Source organism: Pristiophorus japonicus, chromosome 10, assembly GCF_044704955.1.
Source record: "Pristiophorus japonicus isolate sPriJap1 chromosome 10, sPriJap1.hap1, whole genome shotgun sequence".
In the NCBI taxonomy this organism is placed as follows: domain Eukaryota; kingdom Metazoa; phylum Chordata; class Chondrichthyes; family Pristiophoridae; genus Pristiophorus; species Pristiophorus japonicus.
Window position 1 is genome coordinate 138,914,334 of NC_091986.1, and position 17,596 is coordinate 138,931,929.

At 43.1% G+C, this 17,596-nt stretch overlaps 1 protein-coding gene across 1 annotated transcript in view; it reads left to right on the plus strand.

The window, feature by feature from the left end:
- LOC139274629 (high-affinity choline transporter 1-like) overlaps positions 1-17,596 on the plus strand; it is a 134,802-nt gene that overhangs the window by 26,088 nt on the left and 91,118 nt on the right. The window contains exon 3 of the mRNA XM_070891307.1: positions 16,438-16,593. Coding sequence (XP_070747408.1) covers positions 16,438-16,593 — 156 coding nt within the window. The remainder of the gene's footprint in view (positions 1-16,437; positions 16,594-17,596) is intronic.

Here is a 17,596-nt window from a genome sequence, read left to right on the forward strand (position 1 = left end):
AAGATGCCTGTGCGTGGATTTTTTTAACATGTGGTGGCCTTTGCACACCAGCTACCATACGGGCTTGACAGAGCTAGGTCTTGGACAAGTGACAAGGATTAACCAAGATGACTGGAGACCAGCTCTGCTGCACAGACCTAGTGTGCACACATATCATAGTATGGGCTGGCTCATGCTGCCTCTGGGCCCACGCCTCTTCTGGGCCCTGAACTCATGCCTCTGCTAGGCCCCGATCACATCGCATTGCAATCTCTTGCTGCTCCTTTGCCCCGACCTCGCCGCTCCTGTTGTACCTGCACTGCTCCAATCATTGACTTGGGTTATGGTGACATCCAATCCAGTCGCCCTCTTCACAGCCATTGCCCTCCCGGCTCCCGACTCATGCTGTGCCTTGCAGTGGTGTGCTCCTTTTATGGCCCCGACCTGCTGATGATGGTTTCTCACAGGTCGGGGCCGCCACGCTGCCCGGCAACTGTAATCTTGACTACACCTTGTTCCTTTCGCATCATGTAACCTAATGGTTCTGCTACCAATGTATAGAACAATGGGGACAGAGGACAACCCTGCTTCACTGATCTCTGTATTGGAAAATACTTGTATAAAAAACCATTACATTTAACACAGCTAAATATGTTTGAATAAAAAATCCTTATCCATTCGATGACATTTTTCCCGAAATCAAATGCTTCCAAAAGCATCAATAAAAACTCATGAAAGACTTTATCAAAGGCTTTCTCTTGATCTATCTTTAGCACATGAGCTTCTCACCCACTCTCTTCCATGAGCTCGATCGCATCTCGGATTGAGACCACGGAGTCTGCAATGTCCCGGCCCACGACTCCACAGGACTGAGAGGATGAAACTATCTGCGGCATCACCTCATTCATATGATTTGCCATTACCCTTGTCAATATCTTATAATCCACATTTAATAATATGATGGCCCTCCAATTCCTCAGACCCCTTCTATACCCTTTACGTTTATAAGGTAAGCTTATGATACCTCTCCTCATATATGGGGCCAGGCTTCCCTCAGTTTTAATCTCCTTAAAATCCTCTAAGACCAATGGACTTAAAATCTCTAAAAATTCTTTATAAGATCCTGCACTTAGTCCATCGGACCCTGGGCTTTCCCTCACCCCCCCTTCATTCCACATTGCTACTTTTATTTCCACTAATCTTACTTCTTTGTCACACATGGTTCTCTTATCCTCCTTTAAACCCTCTTCAATAAAAGCACTAACATTCTCCAATCACTAATTTGCAAATGTCTTCTTTTGTATATAACTCTTGATAAAAGCTACTAGCCTCCCCCATTAATGATCTTTTCCCCAACCCTCAACTCTCCAATTAATGATAACTTTTGTTGCAACTTCTCTTGCTCTAGAAAATATCGAGTGCATCTTTCTCCCTCCAATGCATCTTTAGCCTTTGCACGGAGAATGTCCCCCTTGCATTTTTCAGCTTGCAATAATTTCCACTCTTCCTTTAGTCTCTGCTCCCTTATCCCCTCCATCAGCTGCTTTACAGATATCTGTTAACCTTCTGTTCATATTCCCTTCTCGATGCTGGTTAGCTGTTGCTTTTTCTTTCCCATAAAGGACTGTAAAAATTTTTACCTCATATTTGAAATTGTCCTACCAAACTTTTTTCTTTCAAGAATAAAGGGTTCTTCTGAGCATTCATCGTTATATTTAAAATGCCTTCATTATAAGCAATCTTTTACAATTATTGTTTGTTTAAAATCCACACCGCTTGACCGATCTTAACTGCTGTTCCTAATTTTAAGAACTAAAGCCAAGTGGTCACTAAAAATACTTCTTTATAATAGATCTCCATCACCCCAGAACTTAACTCTTCCCGTACAAACACAAAATCTATTCGGCTCTTTTTTAAAACATCACTCACACAACTTCATCTGGAGAACTCCCTTTTTATGGGGTTCCGATCCCTCTATAAGTCTATCAATTTTAAATGTGCCATCATTTTTACAATCATCCCTTCGGAGTTATCATCCTAAAGGGTCATCTGGGCTGAAATGTCCATCCGAGATTAAAATACATTAAAATCCCCACTATACAAAGGTTTTCCACCTCTGCCACTTCTGTGAATTACCACCGAAAAAACTCACACTGCTTACAATGGTCATTCGGCGCATAGATATTAAAGAGATCACGATTCAATTCCTCCATTTTTACCTTTAGCCGTAAAAATCTCCCATCAGTGACCTTGTCCACCAAGGCAACATTCTCTTTTATTGTCGAACTCATTAAAACAGCCACCCCCCTACGGATATTATTTGCACAACTTGCAACACTTCTCCATTCCAAGCCTTCCAAACTCTTTCTAGGATATCCTCATCCCAAAAGGTTTCTTGCAGACACAACAGATCAGTGCCTTTAAAACACTGCAACAACTGCTGCAATTTTTTTTCCCCCCTCAGACCAATGTAATCATTGCTCCTAATAAAAGAAGTGTGCCTGATAATCCCCCCATCATTTAATCTCCGGCCCTTCCCTTCTCTCATGCTCCTTCCCAACATTTTGGGCAGCTGTTGCTTTCTCCTGCAGCCTCCGGCTCTTTTTCACCTCCTGTTTGAACTTTCCCTGCAGTTTCAGCCTTACATTAGATTTGGGCCATGGAGCAGGCCTTTCTCCATCTTCCTCTGACTCCTCACTCTCAAGCTCCTGTAATAAGAACATAAGAACATAAGAACATAAGAAATAGGAACAGGAATAGGCCATACGGCCCCTCGAGCCTGCTCCGCCATTCAATAAGATCATGGCTGATCTGATCATGGACTCAGCTCCACTTCCCTGCCTGCTCCCCATAACCTCTTATCCCCTTATCATTTAAGAAACTGTCTATTTCTGTCTTAAATTTATTCAATGTCCCAGCTTCCACAGCTCTCTGAGGCAGTGAATTCCACAGATTTACAACCCTCTGAGAGAAAAAATGTCTCCTCATCTCAGTTTTAAATGGGCGGCCCCTTATTCTAAGATCATGCCCCTAGTTCTAGTCTCCCCCATCAGTGGAAATATTCTCTCTGCATCCAGCTTGTCAAGCCCCCTCATAATCTTATACGTTTCTATAAGATCACATCTCATTCTTCTGAATTCCAATGTGTAGAGGCCCAACCTACTCAACCTTTCCTCATAACTCAACCCCCTCCTCTCCGGAATCAACCTAGTGAACCTTCTCTGAACTGCCTCCAAAGCAAGTATATCCTTTCGTAAATATGGAAACCAAAACTTCACGCAGTATTCCAGGTGTGGCCTCACCAATACCCTGTATAGCTGTAGCAAGACTTCCCTGCTTTTATACTCCATCCCTTTGCAATAAAGGCCAAGATTTCATCCCTGTTCCCTGCCAGATATATAATCTCCCTTAGAGAGTTTTCCTGCAAACATGGTTTCTCCAACAGTGCCACTCCCTTCGGCCTCATCTCCACTGCTGACCCTTGCTTCCCATTTCTTCTCTCTCTGGGACAATGGCGCTTCTACACCCCTCTTGATCCCTTTTGACATCTTTGTCTCCCTGCTCCCATCCTGCTGCCCCTTTAAGACTCTTGCCTCTTGCATCCAATTCTCATCTTGCCCCCTCCTGCTCCCCAAGATGTACGACTCCCTGTCTTTCTTTGGAGTACTTGCACTTACCCTGCCTCTGCTCTCCCCACGGACACCTGATTCTTTAGGGAGAGGCAAGCCATGTTATGGCTCAAATCTGTCCTTGACCCATGATGTCCTCCACTGATTTTGTCCTTTTCCACCGTACTTGGTGTGTTTTCCACCATCTCCATCCTGTTTTCTGCTCCGCAATTTTCTGTCTCTTCTTGCGTCTTTTCTTATTCTGTTCGGCGGCTGAGTCCTCCGCCTGCTCCGCTCTTCTGGCCACTCCACTAACACCTCCTGCTCCTTCTCCCATCTCCTCATCACTCAAGGGGTTTCCTTCTGCCTCACACACAGTGGGTGGCATTTGTGACAAACCGCATGGCTCTCTGCCTTGCAGTTCCGAGTGATGTATCCAGACTCACCACAGTTACAACAGTACAGGTCTGGACAGCTTCTTACAAGGTGGTTGTGTCCAAGACAATAATAACAACTCTTCACCTGGTTATCATGCAGTACCTGAAAGTATTGCACTCTTCCATTGTCTCGAATTTCATACTGTAGGGTAATGACTTCAACCCCTCTGGGAACCGCACCTTTGCATAATGGGTTTCATCTGCTACCCGCGTTCCTGGATAGTATTTTTAGCACTGAGCAAAGTTTAATGTCTCACAACTCCACCTTTGTTATCAGCACATCATCCTCAACATAAACTGGCAGATTTAAGAATGAGACCACCACCTGTTCAGAATACTGTAGAGATGCATCCAAGTACTTCTCACCGAACTTTAGGCTCAGTAAAAGTCTTTCCACCTCCACTTGGCGATTGACCGTCACTTCGAATCCAACATTGGTCACGAAAGTAATAGCCTATGGGATCCAGGGCAAAGTGGCAAGTTGGATCCAACATTGGCTCGGAAGCAGGAAGCAAAGGGTAATGGTTGATGGGTGTTTTTGTGACTGGAAGGCTGTATCCAGTGGGGTTCTGCAGGGCCCAGTGCTGGGCCCCTTGCTTTTTGTGGTATATATCAATGACTTGGACTTGAACACTGGGGATATGATTAAGAAGTTTGCAGATGACACTAAAATGGGCTGTGTGGTTGATAATGAAGAAGAAAGCTGCAGACTGCAGGAAGATATCAATGTGCTGGTCAGATGGGTGGAACAGTAGCAAATGAACTTTAATTCGGATAAGTGGGAGGTAATGCATTTGGGGAGGTCTAACAAGGCAAGGGAATACACATTAAATGGTATGACACTGAAAAGTGTAGAGGAACAATGGGACCTTGGAGTGCAGGTCCACAGATCCCTGAAGGTGGCAGGCCAGGTAGATAAGGTGGTTAAGAAAGCATATGGAATACTTGCCTTTATTAGTCGAGGATGGAATACAAGAACAAGGAAGATATGTTTGAACTGTTTAAAACACTGGTTAGGCCACAGCTGGAGTACTGTGTGCAGTTCTGGTTGTCACATTACAGAAAAGATATGATTGCACTGGAAAGGGTGCAGAGGAGATTTACAAGAATGTTGCCTGGACTGGATAATTTTGGCTATGAGGAAAGATTGGAGAGGCCGAGTCTTTTTTCTATGGAACAGAGGAGGCTGAGGTGAGACCTTACTGAGGTGTATAAAATTATGAGGGGATTGGATAGAGTGGATAGAAAGGATCTGTTTCCCTTGGCTGACGGGTCAACAACCAGGGGACATAGATTTAAAGTAATTGGGGGGAGGTTTAGAGGAGATAGGAGGGGATATGTCTTTACCCAGAGGGTGGTACGGGTCTGGAACTCACTGCCTGAAAGGTTGGTAGAAGCAGAAACCCTCACCACATTTAAAAAATACTTGGATGTGCACTTAAAGTAACGTAACCTAGAGGGCTACAGACCAAGAGCTGGAAAGTGGGATTAGGCTGGATAGCTCTTGGTCAGCCGGCGCAGACACAATGGGTCAAAATGTCCTCCTTCCATGCTGTAAATTTCTATGATACTCCGATTCTATGATTTTATGACTCGGCTTTGGTCAGCAAACAAAGCAACTTCCCTCACCGCATTCCTCATGTACTGCCTGGATAATATCCCAAGATCGTATCTCCTTATCCTTGCAGTGAACCACCACTGTGTTTTCTTTTCCAAATCTCCTGGGTTTCCGGCCCAAATCTTTGGGCCTTTTATTGTCACTTCTCAAAACATTTCCTCGTCTGATTAAATTCAGCCTGGGAGCATTGTCCTCTTAGTGGCCCGGCACTCCAGGCCCCTCAACTGCCATCTGGCTGCTGTTTAGGGGCCAAAAAGGCCTTAAACTTTGAAAAAACACAACCCAAAAACTCACCAGCAATGTTTTACAAACTCACTCCAACTCCTGCAGTAATCAGCAGCACCTGCTCACTCCTCGCCCCTCCCACCTAGAGCATGTGACCCACTGAGCCACAGCTGGGTTGGATGAAGAAGAGTGGGAGGAGGCTCGTATGGAGCATAACTTCTGGCATAGACCATTGGGCCCGGCGTAGAATTCAGCCCTTCCGCCCTTCAATGGAGACAGAGCACTATTGATGCTGCTCCATGTCCATGGAGGGGTGCTCCCATGGCGGTAGCGTGGCGCTGAGTCCAGTGCTATGCTCTGGAGACCAATGCCCTACCGGCAATGTCAGCGTTACGCGTAGTGGTGACGCTGAAGAACGCTCCTCCCCTTCAATTAAAGGGGAGGGCCGCTGCATGTTCTGCAGTCTCTTTGGCGGCCGCCATTGGGCTACCAGGGACACCCTCGACTGGGCCAACAGCCCTTCACCCATAATGGAATGCAGGTTGCAGGATGGCAGCCAGGTCGAGGCGAGAGCCGACTTTGTCGGGCCGACAGAAAAGTCGGCTGTCAGAAGAATATGGCGGCATACAGCGCAAACGGCCTCCCCTTTAACGGATGCCCCGGTGGCGGATGTCCACCAGTTTCACGGTGACATCGGCTGGTGCCATCCTCGCCGCCCATGGAGAAATTTCCCCCACAGGGCACAAAGGGGTCAGCGTGGTAATGAGGGGTCAGCGCACATGGCAATGACACCATCACTGTGCATGTGCCAGCCTGGGGCGCAATTTGCGGGTTGGTGTTAATGACACAACGCCCCCCACAAACCTCCCGGGCAATTTCCTTGGAGGCGCTATCTACCTCTTCCCCCAGGCGATAATGTCATTGCACCCCATTAGCGCCGCCAGAGGTGTCAATGGAGCTATACAAAAGAACAATTTCACGGCCAAGTATCCCATACACTTTTTTAACAGCCTTCTCAACTTGTCCTGCCACAGTTAAAGATTTGTCTACATACACTCTGTTTCTGCAACCTTTCAAACTCATTGAGTTTATATGGCCACTTCACAATTCTCTGCGTTAAATTCCATCTGTCATGTGTCTGTCCATATCAGCAGTCTGTCCATGTCCATGTCCTTGTCCATGTTTTGTGTTATCTGCAAACTTTGAAATTATGCTCTGTATACTCAAGTACAGGTCAATAATATATATCAAAAAGAGCAGTGGTCCTAATACTGACCCCTGGTAAACACAAATGTATTCTTCCGTCCAGTCTGAATAACAACTATTCACCACTACTCTATTCAAGCAAGGAGGGGGAGAGAAAACAGGGAACTACAGGCCAATTAGTCTGACATCCGTTGTCAGGAAAATGTTGGAATCCATTATTAAGGAATTATTAAGAGATGAGATCCTACGAGATGAATTTAAGGAGCTCGGAGCTAAATTAAAACGTAGGACCTCAAAAGTAGTAATCTCGGGATTGCTACCAGTGCCACGTGCTAGTCAGAGTAGGAATCGCAGGATAGCTCAGATGAATACGTGGCTTGAGCAGTGGTGCAGTAGGCAGGGATTCAAATTCCTGGGGAATTGGAACCGGTTCTGGGGGAGGTGGGATCAGTACAAACCGGATGGTCTGCACCTGGGCAGGACCGGAACCAATGTCCAATGGGGAATTTTTGCTAGTGCTGTTGGGGAGGAGTTAAACTAATATGGCTGGGGAATGGGAACCAATGCAGGGAGACAGAGGGAAACAAAAAGGAGACAAAAGCAAAAGACAGAAAGGAGATGAGTAAAAGTGGAGGGCAGAGAAACCCAAGGCAAAAAACAAAAAGGGCCACTGAATATAAAGGGGCTGCAGGAGGGGTCAAAACTAAAAATCATGGTTTAAAAACTAGCATTAAAACACTCCACCTAAACGCATGCAGCATTCGAAATAAAGTAAATGAGTTGATGGCACAAATCATTACAAATGGGTATGATTTGGTGACCATTACAGAAACGTGGTTGCAGGGTGGCCAAGACTGGGAATTAAACATACAGGGGTATCTGACGATTCAGAAAGTTAGACAAGAAGGGAAAGGAGGTGGGGTAGCTCTGTTAATAAAGGATGATATTAGGGCAGTTGTGAGAGACGATATTGGCTCTAATGAACAAAATGTTGAATAATTGTGGGTGGAGATTAGAGATAGTAAGGGGAAAAAGTCACTGGTGGGCATAGTTTATAGGCCCCCAAATAATAACTTCACGGTGGGGCGGACAATAATCAAGGGAATAATGGAGGCATGTGAAAAAGGAATGGCAGTAATCATGGGGGATTTTAACCTACATATCGATTGGTCAAATCAAATCGCACGGGGTAGCCTTGAGGAGGAATTCATAGAATACATACGGGATTGTTTCTTAGAATAGTATGTTACAGAACCTACAAGGGAGCAAGTTATCTTAGAACTGGTCCTGTGTAATGAGACAGGAAAAATAAACGATTTCCTTGTAAAAGATCCTCTCGGAATGGTTGAATTTGTAATACAGATTGAGGGTGAGGAAGTAGTGTCTCAAACAAGCATACTATGCTTAAACAAAGGGGACTAGAGTGGGATGAGGGCAGAGTTGGCTAAAGTGGACTGGAAACACAGACTAAACGGTGGCACAATTGAGGAACAGTAGAGGACTTTTAAGGAGCTCTTTCATAGTGCTCAACAAAAATATATTCCAGTGAAAAAGAAGGGCGGTAAGAGAAGGGGTAACCAGCCGTGTATAACCAAGGAAATAAAGCAGAGTATCAAATTAAAGACCAGTGCGTATAAGGTGGCCAAGGTTAGTGGGAAACTAGAAGATTGGGAAAATTTTAAACAACAGCAAAGAATGACTAAGAAAGCAATAAAGAAAGGAAAGATAGATTATGAAGGTAAACTTGCGCAAATCATAAAAACAGATAGTAAAAGCTTTTACAGATAAATAAAATGGAAAAGAGTGACTAAAGTAAATGTTGGTCCCTTTAGAAGATGAGAAGGGGGATTTAATAATGGGAAATGTGCAAATGGCTGAGACCTTAAACAATTATTTTGCTTCGGTCTTCACAGTGGAAGACACAAAAACCATGACAAAAATTGCTGGTCACAGGAATGTGGCAAGGGAGGACCTTGAAACAATCACAATCACTAGCGGGGTAGTGCTGGACAGGCTAATGGGACTCAAGGTAGACAAGTCCCCTGGTCCTGATGAAATGCATCCCAGGGTATTAAAAGAGATGGCGGAAGTTATAGCAGATGCATTCGTTATAATCTACCAAAATTCTCTGGACTCTGGGGAGGTACCAGCAGATTGGAAAGCAGCTAATGTAACGCCTCTGTTTAAAAAAGGGGGCAGACAAAAGGCAGGTAACTATAGGCCGGTTAGTTTAACATCTGTAGTGGGGAAAATGCTTGAAACTATCATTAAGGAAGAAATAGCGGGGCATCTAGATAGGAATAGTGCAATCAAGCAGACGCAACATGGATTCATGAAGGGGAAATCATGTTTAACTAATTTACTGAAATTCTTTGAGGATATAACGAGCATGGTGGATAGAGGTGTACCGATGGATGTGGTGTATTTAGATTTCCAAAAGGCATTCGATAAGGTGCCACACAAAAGGTTACTGCAGAAGATAAAGGTACGTGGAGTCAGAGAACATGGATAGAGAATTGGCCGGCTAACAGAAAGCAGAGAGTCGGGATAAATGGGTCCGTTTCGGGTTGGAAATTGGTGGTTAGTGGTGTGCCACAGGGATCGGTGCTGGGACCACAACTGTTTACAATATACATAGATGACCTGGAAGAGGGGACAGAGTGTAGTGTAACAAAATTTGCAGATGACACAAAAATTAGTGGGAAAGCGGGTTGTGTAGATGACACAGAGAGGCTGCAAAGAGATTTAGATAGGTTAAGCAAATGGGCTAAGGTTTGGCAGATGGAATAAAATGTCGGAAAGTGTGAGGTCATCCATCTTGGGGAAAAAAACAGTAAAAGGGAATATTATTTGAATGGGGAGAAATTACAACATGCTGCGGTGCAGAGACACTTGGGGGTCCTTGTGCATGAATCCCAAAAAGTTAGTTTGCAGGTGCAGCAGGTAATCAGGAAGGCGAATGGAATGTTGGCCTTCATTGCGAGAGGGATGGAGTACAAAAGCAGGGAGGTCCTGCTGCAACTGTACAGGGTATTGGTGAGGCCGCACCTGGAGTACTGCATGTAGTTTTGGTCACCTTACTTAAGGAAGGATATACTAGCTTTGGAGGGGGTACGGAGACGATTCACTCGGCTGATTCTGGAGATGAGGGGGTTACCTTATGATGACAGATTGAGTAGACTGGGTCTTTACTCGTTGGAGTTCAGAAGGATGAGGGGTGATCTTATAGAAACATTTAAAATAATGAAAGGGATAGACAAGATAGAGGCAGAGAGATTGTTTCCACTGGTCGGGGAGACTAGGACTAGGGGGCACAGCCTCAAAATACGGGGGAGCCAATTCAAAACCGAGTTGAGAAGGAATTTCTTCTCCCAGAAGGTTGTGAATCTGTGGAATTCTCTGCCCAAGGAAGCAGTTGAGGCTAGCTCATTGAATGTATTCAAGTCACAGATAGATAGATTTTTAACCAATAAGGGAATTAAGGGTTATGGGGAGCAGGTGGGTAAGTGGAGCTAAGTCCACGGCCAGATCAGTCATGATCTTGTTGAATGGCGGAGCAGGCTCGAGGGGCTAGATGGCCTACTCCTGTTCCTAATTCTTATGTTCTTGTGTTCTTATGTAATAACAGGGCATTTAGAAAATCATAATATGATTAGACAGAGTCAGCATATTGTTATGAACAGAAAATCATGTTTAACGACTTGATTAGAGTTTTTTTAGGATGTAACTGGCAGGATAGATAAAGGGTAACCAGTGGATGTAATATATTTGAATTTCCAAAAGGCATTGAATAAGGTGCCACATAAAAGGTTGCTACACAAGATGAGGGCTTTTGGGGTTGGGGATAATATATTAGATAGAGGATTGATTAATGGACAGAAAACAGAGAGTAGAGATAAATAGGTCATTTTCAGGTTGGCAGGTTGTAACTAATGGGGTGCAGCTAGGAACAGTGCTTGGGCCTCAGCAATTTACAATTTATATTAATGAATTAGATGAAGGGACCGAGTGTAATGTATCCAAGTGGGCAGCGGAAATGTTACAAGGACACCTTCAAAGCCTCCCTGGTGAAGTGCGACATCACCACTGACGCCTGGGAGACCCTGGCCGAAGACTGCCCTAGGTGGAGAACGTGCATCCGGGAGGGCGTTGAGCTCTTCGAATCTCAACGCTGTGAGCGTGAAGAGGTCAGGTGCAGGCAGCAGAAGGAGCATGTGGTAAGTCAGTGCCACCACCCCCCTTCCCTGGACGAATATCTGTCCCACCTGTGACAGGGTCTGTGGCTCTCGTGTTGGACTGTTCAGCCACCAAAGAACTCATTTTAGGAGTGGAAGCAAGTCTTCCTCGATTCCGAGGGACTGTCTATGATGATGATGATGATACAAAGCTAGGTGGGAAAGTAAGCTGTGAGGAGGACAGAAAGAGCCTGCAAAGGGATATAGACAGGTTAAGTGAATGGGCAATAAGGTGGCAGATGGAGTATAATATGGGGAAATGTGAGGTTATTCACTTTGGCAGGAAGAATAGAAAAACAAAATATTTTTAAATGGTAAGAAACTATTAAATGTTGGCGTTCAGAGAGATTTAGGTGTCCTCATTCAGGAAACACAAGTTTCATGCAGAGAGTTAGCATGCAGGTACAATTAGGAAGGCAAAAGGAATGAGGGCCTTTATTGCAAGGAGGTTGGAGTACAAGAGTAAGGAAGTCTTGCTACAATTGTACATTGCTTTGGTGAGATCACACTTGGAGTACTGTGTACAGTTTTGGTCTCCTTATCTGAGCAAGGATATACTTGCCTTAGAGGCAGTGCAACAAAGGTTCACTAGATTGAGTCAGCATGGTTTTATGAAAGGGAAACCTTGTTTGACAAATTTGCTGGAGTCTTTGAAGATGTAATGAGTAGAGTGGACCAAGGGAAACCAGTGGATGTAGTGTATTTCCAGAAGGCATTCAATAAGGTGTCACATAAAAGTTTACTGCACAAGATAAAAGTTCATGGGGTTGGGGGTAATACATTAGCATGGCTAGATGATTGGCTAACAAACAGAAAACAGAGAGTCAGAATAAATGAGTCATTTTCCAGTTGGCAAACAGTAACTAGTGGGGTGCCACAGGGATCATTGCTGGTGCCTCAACTATTTACAATCAATATTAATAATTTGGATGAAGGGACTGAGTGTAATGTAGCCAAATTTGTTGATGATAAAAAAATGAGTGGGAAAGCAAGTTGTGAGGAGGACACAAAAAATCTGCAAAGGGATATAGATAGGATAAGTGAGTGGGGAAAAAATTGGCAGATGGAGTATAATGTGGGAAAGTGTGAGGTTATCCACTTTGGCAGAAAAAATAAAAATGCAAAGTATTATTTAAATGGAGAAAAATTACAAAATGCTGCAGTACAGAGGGACCTGGGGGTCCTTGTGCATGAAACACAAAAAGTTAGTATGCGGGTACCGCAAGTAATCAGGAAGGCAAATGGAATGTTGGCCATTATTGCAAGGGGGATAGAGTATAAAAGCAGAGAAGTCCTACTACAAGTGTACAGGTGTTGGTGAGGCCATACCTAGAATACTGCATACAGTTTTGGTCTCCTTATTTAAGGAGGGATATATTTGCATTGGAGGCAGTTCAGAGAAGGTTCACTAGGTTGATTCCTGAGATGAAGGAGTTGACTTATGAAAAAAGGTTGAGCAGGTTGGACCTGCACTGATTGGAATTCAGAACAATGAGAGATGATCTTATTGAAACATCTAAGTTAATGACGGGGCTCGACAAGTTAGATGCAGAGAGGATGTTTCTATTCATGGGGGAATCTAGAACTAGGGGGCATAATTTCAGAATAAGAGGTCGCCCATTTAAAACTGAGATGAGGAGGAATTTCTTCTCTCAGAGGGTTGTAAATCTGTGGAATTCTCTGCCCAGAGAGCTGTGGAGGCTGGGTCATTGAATATATTTAAGGTGGAAATAGACAGATTTTTGAGCAATAAAGGAGTAAAGGGTTATGGGGAGCGGGCAGGGAAGTGGAGCGGAGCCCATGATCAGATCAGCCATGATCTTATTAAATGGTGGAGCAGGCTTGAGGGGCCAAATAGCCTACTCCTGCTCCTATTTCTTATGAGAGGGTTGTCCTATGAGGAGAGATTGAGTAGATTTGTCCTAAACTCTCTGGAATTTAGAAGAATGAGAGGTGATCTCATTGAAACACATAAGATTCTGAGGGGGATTGACAGGGTAGATTCTGAAGGGAATTGACAGGGTCGATGCTGAGAGGTTGTTTCCCCTGGCTGGAGTGTCTAGAACTAGGAGGCATAGTCTCAGGATAAGGGGTCAGCCATATAAGACTGAGATGAGGAGGAATTTTATGAATCTTTGCAATTCTCTACCCACCCCAAAGGGCTGTGGAGGCTGAATTGTTGAGTATATTCAAGTTTGAGATAGATGGATTTTTGGACTCTAGGGGAATCAAGGGTTATGGAGATTGGGCGGGGAAGTGGAGTTGGCGTTGAAGACCGGCCATAATTTAATTGAATGGTGGAGCAGGCTCGAGGGACCATATGGCTTACTCCTGCTCCTAATTGTTCTTATGTTCACATTTTCTTTGGACTAATACCCTTATGGAGAGACTAAATAGAGCAGTGAGAGACGACTTAAACTAATACAGGATGGGGAAAGTGTAGGTTAAGACTAGGCCAGGAGGGAATGATTAATTAAACTGTTGGAATAGAAGCAGAAGGCTTAGCTGAAATAAATAACAAGAAAATATCAGAGCCGAAAGAGAAAGACACTATAAGGTAGCAAGATATATATTTTTTTAAACTTTTTTAATCGGAGTAAGGGATGTTAAAAAAATACAAAAACAGGAAAAAGAATGGAGGGGGTTAGGAAGAGCTGCCGAGACCAATGAACCTGCCAAGGACCTATAAAAGGAGTTTGATAAAATTTGCAATTGAGCAAATCAGTGCAGTTTAGTTCAGTTCAGTGCAAGTGAGTATACATTGGTATGAAAAATGGATGTCACAAGTATACTATGGCGTAGAAAGGAATCAGGGTATGATAGTAAGTTTGGCAATTAACATAGCAAATCATGGAGCAGCAACATGCATAATGAATGGAATTCTTATTAATATTGCTAAGCAGTTGAGTATAAGTCAGAAGATATGCTAAAACTGTGCAGTGTCCTGGTCACTGCGCCCTGAGTACTCATACGTTTGGTCAGTTTTGGTTTTCAAAACAAGGGAAATATTCAAGCCATGGAGGCAGTGCAGAGTAACAATGAAGCTGACCCGTGATGTTAAAGAATTGAGAAACTGGGGAGAGAAGCAATATGGGGCAGTACTTCAAGGTATGTGAGGATACTAGAAAAAAGGGGCATAGGTTAAAACAGGTGAAAGGAAAGTTCAGGACAGATCATAAAGGACATCTTACTGAGTGATTTAGATCTGGAATGGTCTTCCTGGTAGATTAGCAGGTTGAAATCTTAGTCTTATTCAAGAGTTAGTATGATGATGTGATGGAGGCAAAGAAAGATTTTTCTGGATGGATGAGTTAAGATGGGCTGAATGACATCTTTGTATCTATCATGTGATATTATAAACTGCAAAAAAAATCTAAAGGGATACCATCCTTAAATATGAGTGACTATTTTGGGCTGGACAGAAGCCCTATTTGTATGTGGAAGTTGAATTGAAGACAAGTAATCCACCTGTGTTTTAAGCTTGTTACAAATTTCAAATATGCATTAGATATTCTCTTGGGTTCAGCATCATTAGGAAGCCCTGTATAAAGACCAGCATATCCTACAATCAGCACCTTCACTGTCCAATATTGATTCTTATAATAGTATAATTCTGGCTTATAATAATAAAACCATCAATGTATGAACTTGATAGAGTCCCCAACATTTACACCATTACTATCTATCCCAATCAGCAGTCTTTATCGGGCTGACCATTTGTCATTACCACAGGTGTCAATTACAAAGGCGTCGCTTAAACTGCATTAAGCATGATGACTATTTCGGGCAGTTCAGTGGTTATTTGCACAATCTCTTTACAATCCTGGTCACAAATTCCAGGCACTGTTTTACAGGTTTAAAATTTAACTTTAAAGTCTTCTGTAATCAGAACTGCCTGTACCAGAGGACCCCCGGCCTGAACACTTTTGTACGGGCTTGAGAATCCCGAGTACCCGAAGCAAAATGTCATGCTTGTAAATTAACTTAACATGTTAATATTCTTAAACTTCTGATGGTTGCAGTTGCAGAGCTCAACAGACCAGAGCAAAAATGTGAGATCAAGCAGCTAAATATTGGATACTTCTAAACGTTGGCAGGTTCAGAAACATTTGGTGAAGTCAGCACGGAACTGGAAAAATAATATAAATGAGAACAAGTGATTACTCAGTTACATCTCTAACTTTTTCCAGTTCTGATGAAAGGTTCATCGACCTGAAACATTAACTCTGTTTCTCTCTCCACAGATGCTGCCGACCTGCTAAGTAATTCCAGCATTTTCTGTTTTTAATTACAGATTTCCAGCATTCGAAGTATTTTGCTTTTGATTACACATAGTTCTTTTTTTAAATCAATTTGTGCTGTGTGGGGAGATGGTATTTCTTCATTTTAATCAGAAAACAGAGGTGTTGATAGCACAATCAGGAAACGTGGCTCTCTTTGTTCTAGCGTGCACTGCATATTGCAGGCAAATCGCGCTGCCGCTGTTGAATGTTCGCCAAATGGGTGTGTTCTGCAGACTTTATCCCTTGTGAGGGAAATTTAACAATAGCAACATCTTAATATAAATTGTTTGAAATTTCTCAAAGGTCAAATATCAAAAATCCTGAAATATTACTCTTGCCTTCCAACATATTTTATTAGCACATTAACTTTTAGTTGATACTAACACTTTCTAGATTGTATTTTAATGACATTTTATATTTCTTTTTACAAAGTACATATAGAAAGTAGTAAAGAGGTCACCCTGAGTAAAACAATTATGCAACATGGCATACTTACATTTGAAACCATTTAAATTTAAGTAAAAATTCTCTGAAAGGAATTCCAGCATCACATGAATATTTATAGCATCATATACCAAATTTCTACATATATATTTTCTAAGCGTTACAGAATTTTGGATAAAATTGGTTTAAAATCTATTCTTCTGCTACCCATAATATTCCACAGTCAAAGGAGAATAATTCATGTTTTGTGAAGGGAATTTCAGCCACTCAGTTCTGGAAGAGCCACGGAGCATCATTTTATTTGTTGCGGTATGACTGTGCCATCACATCCAAGTGACATAATGGTATTATAGCAACATAGGTACTAGTTTTAGCACTGTGACTTGTATAACATTTTTGCAGGTGGTATATTTTTCGCTAAACCAATGCGTTCAAGGAAGTATGTGACCATGCTGGACCCCTTTCAGGAACGTTACGGTAGACGGATAGGTGGCCTGCTGTTCATTCCTGCTGCCATGGGAGAGATGTTTTGGACAGCATCAGTTTTATCTGCTCTTGGTGAGAAAATAAGGCATTAATTGTAAATATTTTCTTGATTGTTGATCCTGTAAAGAATGAAGGAATAGATCCATAGAAAGCTGTTTGCTTAGTTTTGAACCAAGTAGTAAAATACTGTTGCCCCAAATTTGTGAGACTCTCCTTCCAACACAGAATCTTGCTTAACAAAAGTGCAGATTGAAGAATTGGGAATTAAGTTCAGGCCACCTGATTCGACCTGTTCCCAATTTCTGTGTCAGTAAATTCGATGGCCAGAAATTCAGCAGCACCAAACATTGAGCATAATGATCTCTGTGCCTGATTCTCTCATTGGCATTACTGTCAAACACAACTCCATGCTGGAAAGAGTTTCATAAGTTCAGTGCTCACATATGGCTTTGATAGAGTAAATAATGAAAACTGCTTCCAGTGGCAGAAGGGTTCATAACCATAGAACAGATTTAAGGTGATTAGCCTAAGAAACAGAGGTAACATAAGGAAACATTGGGGCTGAAATTCCGGCCTCGCCAGATCCATACGAAGTGCGGACGGGCCCGGCAAAGCCTCGCAAAAGTCGGTTTTCGGGGTGCAATGAGCATGCGCTGAAAACCGGCTTTTCCGATCTGTCAAGATTTCTCTTGACAGATCCTCCACATCCCGGGAGAAGGACATTCGGGCAGGAGAGATTGGGCTATTTGCCCATCTCTTGCACAGCGAATGTCCTTCAAACTCTTATGCCTGGTGAAAGCAGGCACATAGCCTATTTTTACCAGCACAAGAGTTTTAAAACATTTTGGGCTAGAACCTCCACTTTTGTGCTTATCACCCAAAAATGGGTGTTATTTCTGGTATGGGTGGTAAAAAAGGGTTTTCAGATCGTCGGCTTTTCGCCCTTTCTCAAAGCACATAGTTTCCATTTTTGAAAATGGCCGTTACCGTGAGCGATACCAAATGGGCGGTAGCGTTAAATTTTTTTGACCTTCTGCTGTAAAGTGGGGCAATCCTTAGCAACGGCATGGCAACG